A 13606-nucleotide genomic window follows, 5' to 3' on the forward strand; every position below is an offset into this window, starting at 1 on the left:
CCCTCACCACTAGCATCACCCACTGACCCACATCCCCAAGCCCCACGTCCAACCCCTCCTTGCACACCCCCAGGGACGGTGACTCCACCACCTCCCTGGGCATCCCCTCCCAGTGCCTGACTGCTCTTTCTGAGAGGAAATGTCTCCTCATCTCCACCCCACACCTCCCCTGGCGCAACTTGAGGCCACCCCCGGGTCCCAGGCCGTTCCCCCTGTCCCTCCTGAGGGGAAAGGGGGCGCCACAGCAGCGGGGCCCGGCCGTGGGCGGAGGCCGGAGGCCGGCCCAGGCCCAGCTTCGCCACCGGGGCGGAGCCGCGGCCCGGGGCGGCGATGGCGGAGGCGGAGCGGGCGCCGCTCGTGGCCGAAAGTTGCCGGGACGGGGACGGGGGCGGCGGGGAGCTGCCCCCCGCCATGGAGCGGCGGGACGAGCCCTGCCGTGGAGCGGCAGAAGAAGAAGACGAAGCGCCCCCCGCCTCGCCTCCCCCAGCCTCGCCGCCTTTCTTCCTCCTCTACCCCGGCCATGGAGGCGCCGCCGCGCCGCCCAGCGTGTGGAGACCCCCGGCTCCCCGCGGCGGGGCCGCCCTGCCCGTGCTGCTGCTGAGCTACCCGGGGCCGGAGGGAGCCGCCGGCGCCCGTGAGTCTCCCTCCTGCCCTCCCGTGGGGGTGTGGGGAGCGGGGGGACCCTCCCTGAGCGCCCCCCGAGCTGGGGGGGTTGCGGGGAGCGGGGCTGGGGAGGCGCCGTCGTGGCAGCGCAGCACACGTGTGTGCCTGCGGGGAGGGGAGGTGTGCTGCACCCCAAATACAGCCCACGGAGAAGCCTTAATGGGGGTTTCTCTCCTTTCTGGGCTGTGCCCCTGAGAGCTGGGCAGCCGTGGGGAGCCTCTGGTCGCAGGTAACCAGCGATGGGGCTAGAGGGAATGGCCTCGAGTTGTGCCAGGGGAGGTTCAGGTTGGAAATGTGGAGATATTTCTGCTCAGAAAGAGCAGTCTGGTATCAGAAGGGGGTGCCCAGGGAGGTGGTGGAGTCACCATCCCTGGGGGTGTGTAAGGAAAGGTTGGACGTGGTGCTTGGGGACATGGCTTAGTGGGTGACATTGGCGGTAGGGGGACGGTTGGATGGTTGGATCTTGGAGGGCTTTTCCAAAATTAATAGTTCTCCGAAGCCTCACAGCCCAGCCCTGCCTTACAGCGTGGTTAGGAGATGGAAAACACCCGCTTGGGCTTCCTCCTTGTGCTGGGGCAGAGGGTAGTTGTTCTGGGTGCCAGACAAGGCCAAGGGGTTTTGCTGCGTGTGGGGCGTGCTGGGTGGGAAGCTGTTTTCAGCTTCACGGTGATCTTTATGATGTTCTTGCAGTGCATTTCAATAAATGCACTGAAATAGTGCGAAATGGGTGTGTTTTAGAAACAAAAAGTATATGCATAGGGGTGCATGTAGCAGAGATTTTCCCTTATCCATCCATCTTGAAAATTGCCAGTAGCTTTGTCATCTTCTGCGCTTGTGCCTGGGCGCGGGTGACAGCTTTTTTACCTTTGTTTTATCTCCTTCTGGCTGCATCTCAGGTGTGTATTCACTCACACAATAGCTGATGATTTGGGGGGAAAGTATCTTTGTTGGTTTTTACTCCTTTTGAAAGTAATGTACATTATTTAAGCTATTAGTCTGCAAAGCTATAACCAGTAAGCTAAATTAATTTCTGTAATATAAAGAGCAGGTGAAGTGACCCACCTTTGTTCTTAGTTACATGAAGGGCTCTCTCTGGTCGCAGATTTCTTTCTGAGGACTAAGTATCCCTCCCCCCTGACTCGCCATTTTCAACTGGTAACTTCCTCTCAAAACCATGATATTTTTAAAAAGTGTCTACTAATCAGGAAATCTTCACACTCTGTAGCTGTGTGATGTGTGTGCAAGGGAGTGAGCTATTTGTGACAGAGAAAAGAATTCTATGAAGGGTTTAAAAATATTTATTTAGTCTTTGCTGTTGTGCTCGTACTGCTCAAACTGCTTAATTGTTCTAGTACCTTTCTAGGAGGGGTTCTGCGTAGATGTGGTGAGGCTGAGGCGTGTTTGTTCAAGAGCACAAGGAGTTAGTGTACACGTTCATCAGCTGAGCATTGCTTTATCCCTTGTGTTGGTGTTACTCTGCAGCGGATATTCATACAGACTACGTGGAAAAAGCCTTATAAAATGTATCTGGAGTCTCCCTTGCTCTTTCTTATCTCAGAGGTAATATCTGCCTGCGCAATATCATGCTGAAGCCTGCTCAGCGACTGACACAGCGATAGGTGGGTACGAAGGGAACAGGAATCGTAACCCATTTGCACAGTGTCATGGACTCTGATCTGTTTCTCCTGGGGGGTGTCCTGCCTGCAAATCAACTTTTTCATCATGCCTGTTGTTCTGTGAGGTGGTGGTGTTTTTTTGGTTCTTGTGTCTCTGAAATAGCAGCTCTTGTTTGCTCATCACTGAGCAGCAGGAGCAGGGGATGGTACTGCAGAGCTTTGCTTGTTTGCTTGCTGCTTCGGGACTGATGTTAAAGCAGGGGGTAGAGCTCAGCTCTGCAACAGAAAGCATTTTGTGTGTTTGTGTGCTGAACTGAGTCTCAGCTACCTGTGGAGTACGTGGCCTTGCAGCTGTCATCACTTGCTGCATCTGCTCTAGATGGCTGTTACTCTGCAGCCCTGAGGTGTGGTGTCATTAGTGGTGGCTGGGCTATCAAGGTTGTCCTGCCTGTGTTACTGGGGAAACCCGTTGGCCTGTTTCATGGGCTCTTCTCAAATGTTGGGAGTTCATGTTGAATAGCATGTGACTGCTTAGCATCAACTGTTCTTGGTCTGCTTTTCTTTGTTCTGCAATAGTACCTGAAGTGATTGTTCACATCTGCATCCCTTGATTCTTCAGCGCTTTAGTTATTTTTGCAGTTGAGATAAAGCGAGGAGTGTGAAGAAGTTTTTTTTTTGTGTGTGTGATGTGCCCGTGTTACGAAAATGTGATGTACTCTGTGAATGCTTAATCCCTCCCTACACAGCTGTAAAGTGAACGGAGCATTTCAAGTGAATGACGGATCCTGCTAGATCATGAGTTCCTCCCTTCAGTGCCCTGCAGCCTGTCATTTCCACAAATAGTAACGAAAGTAATTACTCCTTATTGACATTAGCCTCTTACAGTGAAGGTAGTGATCAACGCACTGAAAAGTCAATATTGCAGGATGTTTTGGAGGTTTATTTGAAGTAGACTTTTTATTTACAGTCATGACACAGTCATGTAACTGTTCTCCTGAGGGAGGCATCTCTGCAGGGTAGAAGGGGCCTGTAGAGCTGTTTGATGTCATATTTGAACATCTAGGAGAGCATATCTGCTGTTGGTGAAGTAACTGCAGCCTTTGTAGCTCCGTTAGGGCTCTCCTGGGGAGCGGTGGCCTCATGGGATTCTGTGTACGACTGTTGCTTCCATCCGTAGAGACCAACTGAAGTGTTACTTGTGCCCAGGCAGCAGCATCACCCTCACGCTATCAGGGCAGTGGAGCAAGCTGTCTGGTGCCAGTGAGGTGAAGCCCAACAACTAACATCGGTGGTGACAACGAATGAAGTTGTAAGAGTAGTTATTACTCTTCCTGTTATAACTATTTATTTTCTGTATCGACTTTGTCTTGTGCTTTTTTTTCCCCCCTGTTTTTCCAGGACTGATCTTTCTCTTTCTTATCCAAGTTTTCTTTACAAGGTGAGAGAGATGAGATGATGCCAAATGTCAGGTCAAGATGAGAGCTGCTAAGGGAAGGAGACTGCAAAAGCTTTTAATGCCAGCAGCACCTGCTTTTTTGATACAGATGGTTCCAGACAGAGAACAAGAGGGAGACTTAAACATGCTGAGCTGTAGTGAGTCCTCAGAAGACTTAAATGCTGTAAAAGCAACTTGATCGTGCTGTCTTTGAGGAGGGAAAAAAACAACTAAGTTCTTTGCTCCCACTCAAAGCCTGACAGATACAATACTTCAAGTAGACTTTTCCTTCCTGTTACTTAATTGTACCCTCAGCTATGTCACGTATTTAAATCCTTAAATATCTCTACTTCCCAGCAGGTAGAAAACAAAGTTTATCACATGTTCAGGGAGCTGTGAAATTCTGTCGCTGGTTTCCAGCTCATTAAATTGTCTTCTGCCTGTTTATGTTTTCTTTGGCATGCAGCGTTCGAAGTGCCACGCGTGAGGTGTGTGTGTTTGTCTGTGCTGGCAGACGTGTCAGACACAGGCTGAAGGAGAGGTGGCACGAGAGGAGGAGTCCTGTTCATAGGTGTGCCAGGAAGAGGTTTTTGCGTATCAGGAAAGAGCATGGGCAGCAAATAGCAAGACCAGATTTTTTTCACTTAGAAGTGTGGGAGCTGCCTTGCTGGACCAGATTGGCAGGCTGTGTGCAGCAGCCACAAAGAGGTTACATGCTTTGGGAGAAACTTGCACGAACTTGCTCATGATTCATGCTCATCTTACACTGTGATATGAAAGCTTGTGTTTCATCATAATTTGTGTCCTTTTTGTGTGAAGTTACCTCTGATATCATACTCTTTTTCGAGATGCTCTGAGCAGTTATTTTAGAGCTCAGCGGTGCATCTGAGCTGTTACCAACAGTTTCTTTCAGCAGTGGTTCCCATTTGCATAGCACTAGTGGCTTTTTTATGGTTCTGTGGTCTCCTGCAATCTTAAATAACCAGAAATAGTGCAGTCATCTGAAGCAGTAATCTCATTGCCAACTTTGCCTTTTTGTTGTATGGCTGCTGTGCAATCTCTGCACAGCAATCAGGGAAAGGTTTCTCGTAAGGATGCTAAGTCAGCTTGGTTGCAGGCTGGATTTCCTGGCATTGGCAGTAAAACTCCACCCAAAGGTGCCCCCTGGAGTCCAAGAGGTGCTTTGGGGATTTGTTTGGTTTTTATTGCTTAGATCACTTTCATTTCAGAAGCTGAATAAATTAGGCAGATTTCTCAGTGCAACTGAGATATGAAATGCTTCTGGCTGGTGGAATGGTTTGCTTTCAGATGGTTAAGTCCTAAAGCACAAACATTTTTGTAAACTGCTGCATTTTGTCTCCTGTCCAAGCCTCTGTTCTGCTTTGCCAACGCGTGGTTAATATTAGAATTTTGTAAGACCAGTCAAAGCTGCCTGACTTGTCTGAGATTCAGAAAGTGATTCTGTGCTACTAACCTCCTCTTTGTTTATACCTACCCTTGGTCCTCTTCTGTCTTTTGATTAGTCTTTGAACCTTCCTGAAGCTTGAGCACTCAGTATTGAGTTGCAGGGCATTTTTATCAAATGCTTTATGAAGCCTACAAATATTTGCCACTGATGCTTTATAAGATTCTCTGTTGATTTGTAGCTTTGAAGCACAGGATGGGGTGGGGGCGTAGATTTAGTATCCTGATTTCCAGATGGGGTAAAAGGCTGTCAGGCCAGTAAGTCACAGGATAGTTCTTGTGAGATTTTGCTTGTTGTTGTTAGCGGTGGGGTTTGTGGGTGGAATGGGGGAACGTTGTTTGCTGGCTTCATGAGTATATTCTTTATTTCCCAACAGTGCTGTAACTGACATACAGACAATTTTTTTTAAAAGCATTCTTGATACTCGTCTTAGCCTAACCTGAAAGTGGTGTTTGAAAGGGAAATTATCTGTTTCCATTCCCTGGGAGTAAATTCAGTCATGCTAAAACCTGGAGATTGCCATCTTCTCAGGGCAGGTGAGAAGTTCTTAGCTACCCTAATACCCATATTGGAGCTCTGCAAGAAAAACAAAAATCAACTTGAAAAAGAAATTCTGTACATATCTTTTTAAAAACAAACAAACAAACATAAAAAACTCATCAGTTTTTAGGTATCTGCGTAGATGATGATTTTGTGCCATAAGGAGTAGAAGTTTTATAGAGGTGAAGTAGCTCTGTTTCGTTTAAGCTGGCAATTGTTCAAAATCTGCTGGGCGGTATGCTCTGTCCAAAGCTCTGTTTTATGTAAGACATACTAATCCACTGAAAATTTTCAGAGCTGGGCAATACTTGTAATTACTTCCGTTTTCTTTAATAAAATATCCCTATGCAGTCTCCGCAGCAGTAACGTTGCATAAGGGAGCCTGAAAATGCAACTGAGCTGAAAGGGACAGCCTGGCTTCTTTTATTTCTTCATGCTAAGAAGCAGCAAATGGCATAAAAGAACAAACAGAGCAGTTGGTTAATTTTTAAACCAAGTTCAGCTGTGGTCCCCCTGTATGGGTCATTAGTCAATGCTGACTCAGTGGAAGGCCTTTGTTGTGAAATGGGAGCTGCAGGGTTCACCTGATGCTGTTTGTGGGTTTTGTTTTGTTTTGTTTTTTCCCCAAAGGAAAAAGGTTTGACTGTCAATTAGATCTGTTGCTTACTAGCTTGTGGTACTTGGTTGATTTTCAAGGGTTTAATTTATTTGCTATTTGTTCAGGTCCTTTCAAAAGGTAGCAAGAGTGAAGTGAACAGCTGCTCTCCTGTACCTGTTTGTATATGGCAACTTTCACTGGTTTTACAAGTACTAAAATGTGACTGCTGAAACCGGAGACTGTTGTTGAAAGGATTTATGAATACAATCCCAGTTAAAATGCTGTCAGTGTGGATTATAAAACCCATTCTTTCCTAGGGAGAAGGAACAATAGGAACTGTTGTCATTTGTGAAATAATTCTCCTTTGCATCGCAGCAATAATGTGCTGCATGGCTCTTTGTTCTAGTCTAATGGGGAGAAAGAGTTGCTGAGTCAAAATGCTCTGCACCAAGCAGGAAGTTTTCACGGAAAGCAACTGCTTCCTCTTGCCTGTTAGAAATAGCAACCATGATTCCTGTTTTTTGCCAGTTTTATGAGTTTTTGGCTGAATGGGTGCTTTTTTTTCAAAAGGCTGTGTGTGTTGGCATTCTGAGTTCTGCATCAAGTGATCAATTATTGTGATCAATTATTGTATTTCGTATTGCTAAAGAATAGACACGCGTCCTTTTGAGTGCTTCTTAAGGAAAAAACATATGGCCGGTAACTAAGATCTCCTGAGTTAATCGTTCATGTGTTTCTATTAATTTGTTTTTTGGTGAACAGTCAGCTTTCACCGGATTTCTGTGGTAGGGGAGCACGAGGCATCCATTTCAGATGCTACCCAGCTGCTCTCCACAACATCCCCCAGCCACGTGGGAATTAAATAAACTAATTTATTACTGCCTCATATCACAGTTCAGGTGGGTGATGATGTTGTGTCAGGCGCCCTGGTTAATCAGTGACCTTAGGAACAAGAAGGGTGCCTGCAGGCTCCTTGTGCCCTCGAGGTGGGGGCACCAAGGAGCCTGAGCCCGCAGGACAGCACAGTGCTGTCACCTGGTCCTTGAGAAACTGGAAGCCCCTTTCTCTACCTGCTGAGAAGTAATGTTTCTTCGTGAGCATCACCTGAGCAAGATGCCCATTTTCAGATGAGGTTTTTTTAAGTGTAGGATTCTGCCGAGTGCCTCTCTTTGTGCTGTTCTTCCTCATTGTTCTTCTGTGTGCGCGTGCCCTTCCAGAAGAGCTTAATCCCACAGTGCTGGAATGCTTACCTCTGGATATTTCCCCCCTCCCCTCCCATTGTTTCCCTGAGATGATAAATCCACCCTAAAATACTTCTGTATATCAGGAATCTTAGCTCCCTGAGAGAACGTTGCGTGACAAAAAAAAAAAAATAAAATGAAGCCGCGACTTGCGCACCTCCTGTGACAACAAAGGTGCTGATTTTTCATTCACCCGGTGCCGTCGGGGCGCATGAAAGGAATACAGACGCCTCTTTGTGTGCCTCGCGCCGCGGGTCTGCACCTCCCCGGAGCTCCCCGATGGACCAGCCGAGCCCGGCGAGGAGGTGCTGCGGCTGATGAGCGCCTAATTGCCCTCCCTGCATCAGCAGCCTCCACGAAGCATCCTGGGAATTGCTCGCCCTGCGCTCGGAGCAGCTGATCACATGAGCCTGGATTTTCAGTTCAGTTCATTAGTCAGCCATTTTGGTCAACACCCTGCTTACTGCGCACAGCCAATCCTGCCGGCACTCGCTGCCCTGGCTTCGCTGGGAAGAAAGGAACCTGCGGCTTGATTTCGGCAAACCTGGATACCCTGCTCTCTGCTCTTCCTTTGTTTTCGTTTGGGTGGTCGTCCGAGGAAGCCTTTCTTTTTCTTCCTCCTGCTTGTTTTCTTCTGTTTGTAATTTTTTTTCACGTTTGATGCGGACGTCAGGTTTTCTGTGGCTGCTTAGGATCAATAGCCTTCAGCATATCTGAAGACAACGGCAGTGGTGGAAAGGAGGGAGGAAGAGACGAGCGTGAAGGAGCAGCGTTTTTACCTTGCTTTATATATGAAAAGGCCAAAGCAGTCTGTGCGATCCTGAGCACATCTGTCCTATACTAGCAAGGTATTTCTCCTTTTCTTCTTCAGAAAGCTTTTCTTTTTAGTTCTTTTTTTTTCCCCCTGTTGTTGTTGTACCAGCTGAGTCATCATGTCTGCTCTGACGCCTCAAAGCGACATGCCAACCCCCACCACAGACAAGATCACTCAGGCTGCCATGGAGACCATCTATCTTTGCAAATTCCGAGTGTCGATGGATGGAGAATGGCTCTGCTTGCGTGAGCTGGACGACATCTCACTGACACCCGACCCAGAGCCTACCCACGAAGGTACGGTCCGGTTCTCTGCCTCGGGATCCCCGCAGCCGCCGCATTGTTACGGCCGCTGCACAAGTTGGGAGGGGGTGTCTCTGGGATGAGATGCTCTTGGCCTGCCTGGAGAACCTGGACACCATCTAACAAACCAAAAAGCCACCTCGGTGCTTCAGATTGCTGTTGGAATTTGGTGTGTCCTTTGTAATCCACCCTTTCACAGAGACAGACTTGTGGTTTATTTTAATTTTTTAGGGCGTATCAGGAAAGATCAGGTTTCTGTGTCTCAGGAAGCAACACATCATATTGTATATTCAATAACATCTGTAATCATGACTTCAATCTTAGAGCTGTGTTTGTCAGATGTCAGCTTCTACAGCAGGAGCACACTGTCAAAGTACTGCCTTCTGTCTGTACATGGCCAGTGGGCAGTTTTGGAAAGCCCCAAGTGATTACGCAGCTATGCTGATTGTCAAGTGATAACAGCATCACAAGCCTTGCAGCTCATTTCTGCTGGCCGTGCTGTTGTTTATTATGGCTCAGAAGCCTGAAATGTGCAGGTGTAACACGTCTTGCTCTTTGTTGGGAAAGGATTTGTCATCTGGGTTGGTGGTGGAAGCAGTTTAATACCAGGTCAGGTGAAACAAGGACTGAAAGCTTTGTGAAAACTGAGGGGAGAGAAAAAAAAACAGACCAAGAGGACAGCGACGCATTGCCCTATCAGTAAAGAAGCGGGGAAGGAGAAGATGTGAATTTCTGCAGGAATTTTACTGTAAGGCAGCTGGTGCTTCCATGGTCACTTAGCACCAATGCTGCTGGGTTCAGAGGGCCCCTTGCTGGATGCTGAGCATCTTTTGGTCAGGGAACTCCCATCTTTCATCTCCTTCCCAGTAACTAGTGAAGCGTGTGGTCCCACCAAGTAGTCCTGCTTGACCCATTTGATGCTGGTTTAGCAACTCAGTAATATCTTACTGTATCGTTGTTCTGCTGGATTAGGCAGCTTAAATTGGGGTGAGGACTCAAACTTTAAACTTAATTCAGTGGCAGCAGCACTCTGGTTCGGATTTGCTTGCCAAATATGTGGTACTAGAGCGAGATTTAAAAAGCAGAGGCTGAGGTTCCCCTTGAAGCACATCCCAGCCTTTCAGAGAGATGCTCAGGAAAATGGAGCCAGCAGGCAGTACAGGGTGAGCCACGGGTGCAGTAATTCAGCTGACTTCCCATTTCTATGGTCTTGTGTGTGGCATAGACGTAGTCTTGTGTGGCTTTGGGCTTCAGGTTTTTTGTGTTGTTTTATCAGCATCATCTTGTTTTTGGTGGATTGTTACTCTTTGTCCTTCTCCCTCCCTCTAACTGCCCTTTTGGTTTGTCACACTGTGGTTAGTACATGACCTAAGCAGTCTAGGGCTCTTGGTATAGCCTGGAAAATCTTTCTGTAGCACTGTGAGTTTGTTATTTAGGTCCTTGTTCTTGTATGCATCTTTTCTTTCTTCGTCTTCACACTCTGGCCAAACTCAGGGGGAAGGTAGGCTTAGATGAATCCAGGTCCTGTAACAAAGCTTCTCTGGATTACCTTTCTCAAGTATGCTGAAAGCGTGTCCCTGTAGACTAGATTGCACTCTTGCATGTTTCTGTAAACAAGGCAAGCACTAGAATAACCCTTCCCCAAACTACAAAAATAATTGCTTTTTAAGCTGTAATTATAGTCAGTCTCTTGCAGGTACCAGAGAGAGCTGGAAAACAGCATTTGCTCATTTCACTGCAACATTATTTCATTTGCACAAGAGTGCTCTGTCATAGTGACCTTGATGCAGCTATTTATACATTCATAACCTAAGAAAGTTGCTTGTTGGGAGGGAGAGTTGTTCTTTTTTGGATCTGAGTTATGTTTTTAGTAGAGATAAGCTCAGGGAGAAGTGTTCACAATAGGAGAGCTGACACAGCTTGATCCCTTGTGTTGGAACTGCAGAGTTACTGCATCAGCACTGCTTCGGTGTCCTCGGTGCGTGCCAGGGTTGAGGGGACAGGATGACGGGGCTTGCAAACACCAAGTGGTTTTCTGAGAGGAAACGCAGGGGAGCTGGGGCTGGCTTGTTCTGAAACAGCTCTATAATACTGATGCAAAAATGTAGGGGCTGTGAAGGAAAAAAGCCTTAGGGTTTTGCCCAAGGCTTAATAAGAAGTTGCATTTTTTTCCTACGAATCAAGACACATAAAATAAATCAAATGAATATATCACAGTTGCACATCCAACATCCTGCTTGAAAGAAGGATTTGAAGCCCCAGGTTGCCCTCCTTCAGTTCCTGCTGCTCCTAGAGAGGTTTTGCCTCCAGCCGCTCTGCGACCTGCTGTGCCCCTTCCCCTGCCCACAAGCAGCCATCCTCCTCCTCCTCCCGCATCATTGCGCTGGGGATGAGCAGCAGCCGTGCTCCTGGCCTTGCATCGCAGCCGTCTGCACCCAGAACTGCCCGCCCGTCACCTCACAGTGAGGAGAGGACCTGGGGATGAGGGAGACGGCAGCTCTGGGCAGTGGAAAAGTAAGAAGACAAGACAGGGTCCCGAACAGAACAGCAGAGAGGATGGGGAAGGCTGAAAACGTGATGGGAAAATAAGAGTTGAGTCTCAAGAATTTGGACTCCTCGGGGCTGCTCTCACGAGGTGCCCTATAATGACTCAGGGAGTTCCATCAGAGACCGGGGGTCTCCAGTTGCACCTTCTGGGTTCCCTTATTTTATTTTAAAACCAGTAACTCTTACAGACTTTACACCTTCAAGCTTTGCTCCGTATTATTGGCTATGGTGTGAGATTCAGTTTCTGTATTTTTAAAGATTTTGTTGTTGTGGTTATACCAAAGGCAGGGCTAAACAAGTGAAATAGCAGAAGCCTGGATTCCTGCTAAACAAGTAGCTGCATTTTTTTTCTTTCCCGTGAAAGGAGATTGTTGTTAGCTGTTACTTTTATTGCTGCTGTTTTATTGACGCTTTAGAGCAGACGATATAGGAAATAGGGTTTAAACGTACAAGAGGTAGCTAAAGGGAGTGATTTTTGTTTACTCTGGTTTGATATCCCTCATCAAAGCCTTGCGTTTCAATTTCAGTGAGAGAGAGACATCAGAGGGCAAGTTTAAATAATGCCAGATTGTGGAAATGTGATGTTAGGGGGAGCTAGAGGCAGGCTGCTGTGCTTCCTGACTTTGCTTTGAAAGCTCCCCAAGCAGAGAGGCAGCTGGTGCTTATTTTTGAGGCCAAACCTGCTGCCAGCCCTTTCCTTGGGAATCTGTTGGCCTTAGCCTTCGTTGGAGTAATCCACCTTGAGGCTGGTTTTGTGCTTGGAGTTGGAGGGACGGGAGGGAGCGAGCAATTTCAGGACCTAGTGGTAAACGTAGTTGTATTTGCTGATGTTAAAAAAACTGTAGGCATTTTCTTGTAGTGGTGTTGATTTTCAGTAAAACCAAGCCTGATTGTGCTGGGAGATGGGTTCTGGTCTGAGAAGAAGATCTGTGGCGGTTTCATTTCTTGCCGTAGAGTTGGAGTTTGGTAGCGTAACTCAGAGCAAAACTGAGTTGTTCCTCAAGTTGGGTAGCAGTAGCGTAGGTTCATTAGCACAGTTAGGGAGTTTCTTGCAGCTGTATGTGTGCAATATACCATGTAATAGGGACGCTGCAGTTTAACAATGAAAGCATTTCCTTTTCTTTTGGAACAGTTCTTTGGGTATGAAATACATGTAAGCTTGTTTTGCTATAAAGTATAAGCCTGCTTGGCCTAGAAATATATATATTTTTAAACGATGGGTCTTAATTAGGAAGTCAAAACTTCTGTTCTATAGCAAAGTGATGAGACGTGGCTCTGGTGGCTATTAGACTCTTGTTTGTTTGCAATATATATATAACAGTTAAGGCATCCTTAGGGACCAAGGTGTGGAAAAACACCTTATATTTTCTGTTGCTCATCCAAGCATGCATGCAGAGATAAGAGTCAATGCTGATCTGAACTTTTGGGGCAACATAGTAAGTGCAATATGGTCTTGTGTTGTTTTATAGCATGGCAAATTTCTGCTTTGACTTAACCATTCTTTATGAGGAGCTTCATGTTAGTGCAATGGAAATTTTAATCCTCATGAGATCAGCTTGTAATCGAGAGCAGAAGGAATACATGTCGTAGCTGTATGGTCTGAATTGATGTGCAGCTATTACAGTATCACTTAAAAAAAAAATCCTATTGTATTTGCTCTAAAATGGGGAATTAGAGCAGTATGTTCATAACATGCAAAGATAAAATCATTTTTTCCATAGTATATTTTTTGCTAGCTAAAATTGGCTTTTTCTTTACTTTTTTGACCACTAATTTAAAAGTCTTATTTTCAGCTGCATGTTTGTGTGAGGTGCCATGGGTAGAAGTTGGGGATTTGCTGTTACTGACAAGTTGTACTTTGACGTGCTCAAATGCCTCCTGCCTGTTAATCTGTTACTCTGCCTATTAGGTTGTCCTTTAGATTCTACCTTTTCTATTTTCTCTGTAGCTATTTTCCCATCTTTCTTGCACGAGCAGCATGACCTTATGTTTTTGTTTTGCAAACAAGCAGATGCTCAGCACGGAAGTTTGCATGCTGGGGGCTGCGAGAATCGCCTCATTTTCGGTGGGGGAGCTACAAAGCCATTTGGTTTTGTCCAAATCGTGTGCCATAGGGGCTGGTGCCAGACTGGGCCGTGTGAGTGGGGAGGCTGGGGGCCTGGTATGAATCGTTGGTCTGCAGAGGACAAAAGGCACCTAGGAAGAAACCCTGGGGACTCATAGTTGGTTTTAGGTTTGCTGTGGTGTGGAATAGGAAGAGCAAACTGTTGAGAGGTGGAATTGCCCAATGAATTGTGCTTTTCAGACTGCAAACTAAATCCGTACTAAGAGTAGCAGCGACCTTTCACTCACGGGCAGAAACCGCGTGAGATTTATTCTTTTGTC

The 13606-nt window shown here is 46.8% G+C and overlaps 1 protein-coding gene across 7 annotated transcripts in view; it reads left to right on the plus strand.

Annotated features, from left to right (window-relative positions):
- The first annotated feature begins 295 nt into the window (after window positions 1-295).
- Window positions 296-13606, plus strand: part of RUFY3 (RUN and FYVE domain containing 3) — a 54394-nt gene continuing 41083 nt past the window's right edge. The window contains exon 1 of one of the 7 annotated variants that reach the window (XM_068679267.1): window positions 296-634. In XM_068679267.1, coding sequence (XP_068535368.1) covers window positions 331-634 — 304 coding nt within the window. In that variant the 5' untranslated portion in view covers window positions 296-330. Of the gene's footprint in view, window positions 635-7745; window positions 8669-13606 lie in introns of those variants that run through there. The other 6 variants (XM_068679262.1, XM_068679263.1, XM_068679268.1 and 3 more) reach the window with 6 other exon arrangements.

The sequence above is a fragment of the Anas acuta genome, chromosome 4, assembly GCF_963932015.1.
Source record: "Anas acuta chromosome 4, bAnaAcu1.1, whole genome shotgun sequence".
NCBI classification, from domain to species: domain Eukaryota; kingdom Metazoa; phylum Chordata; class Aves; order Anseriformes; family Anatidae; genus Anas; species Anas acuta.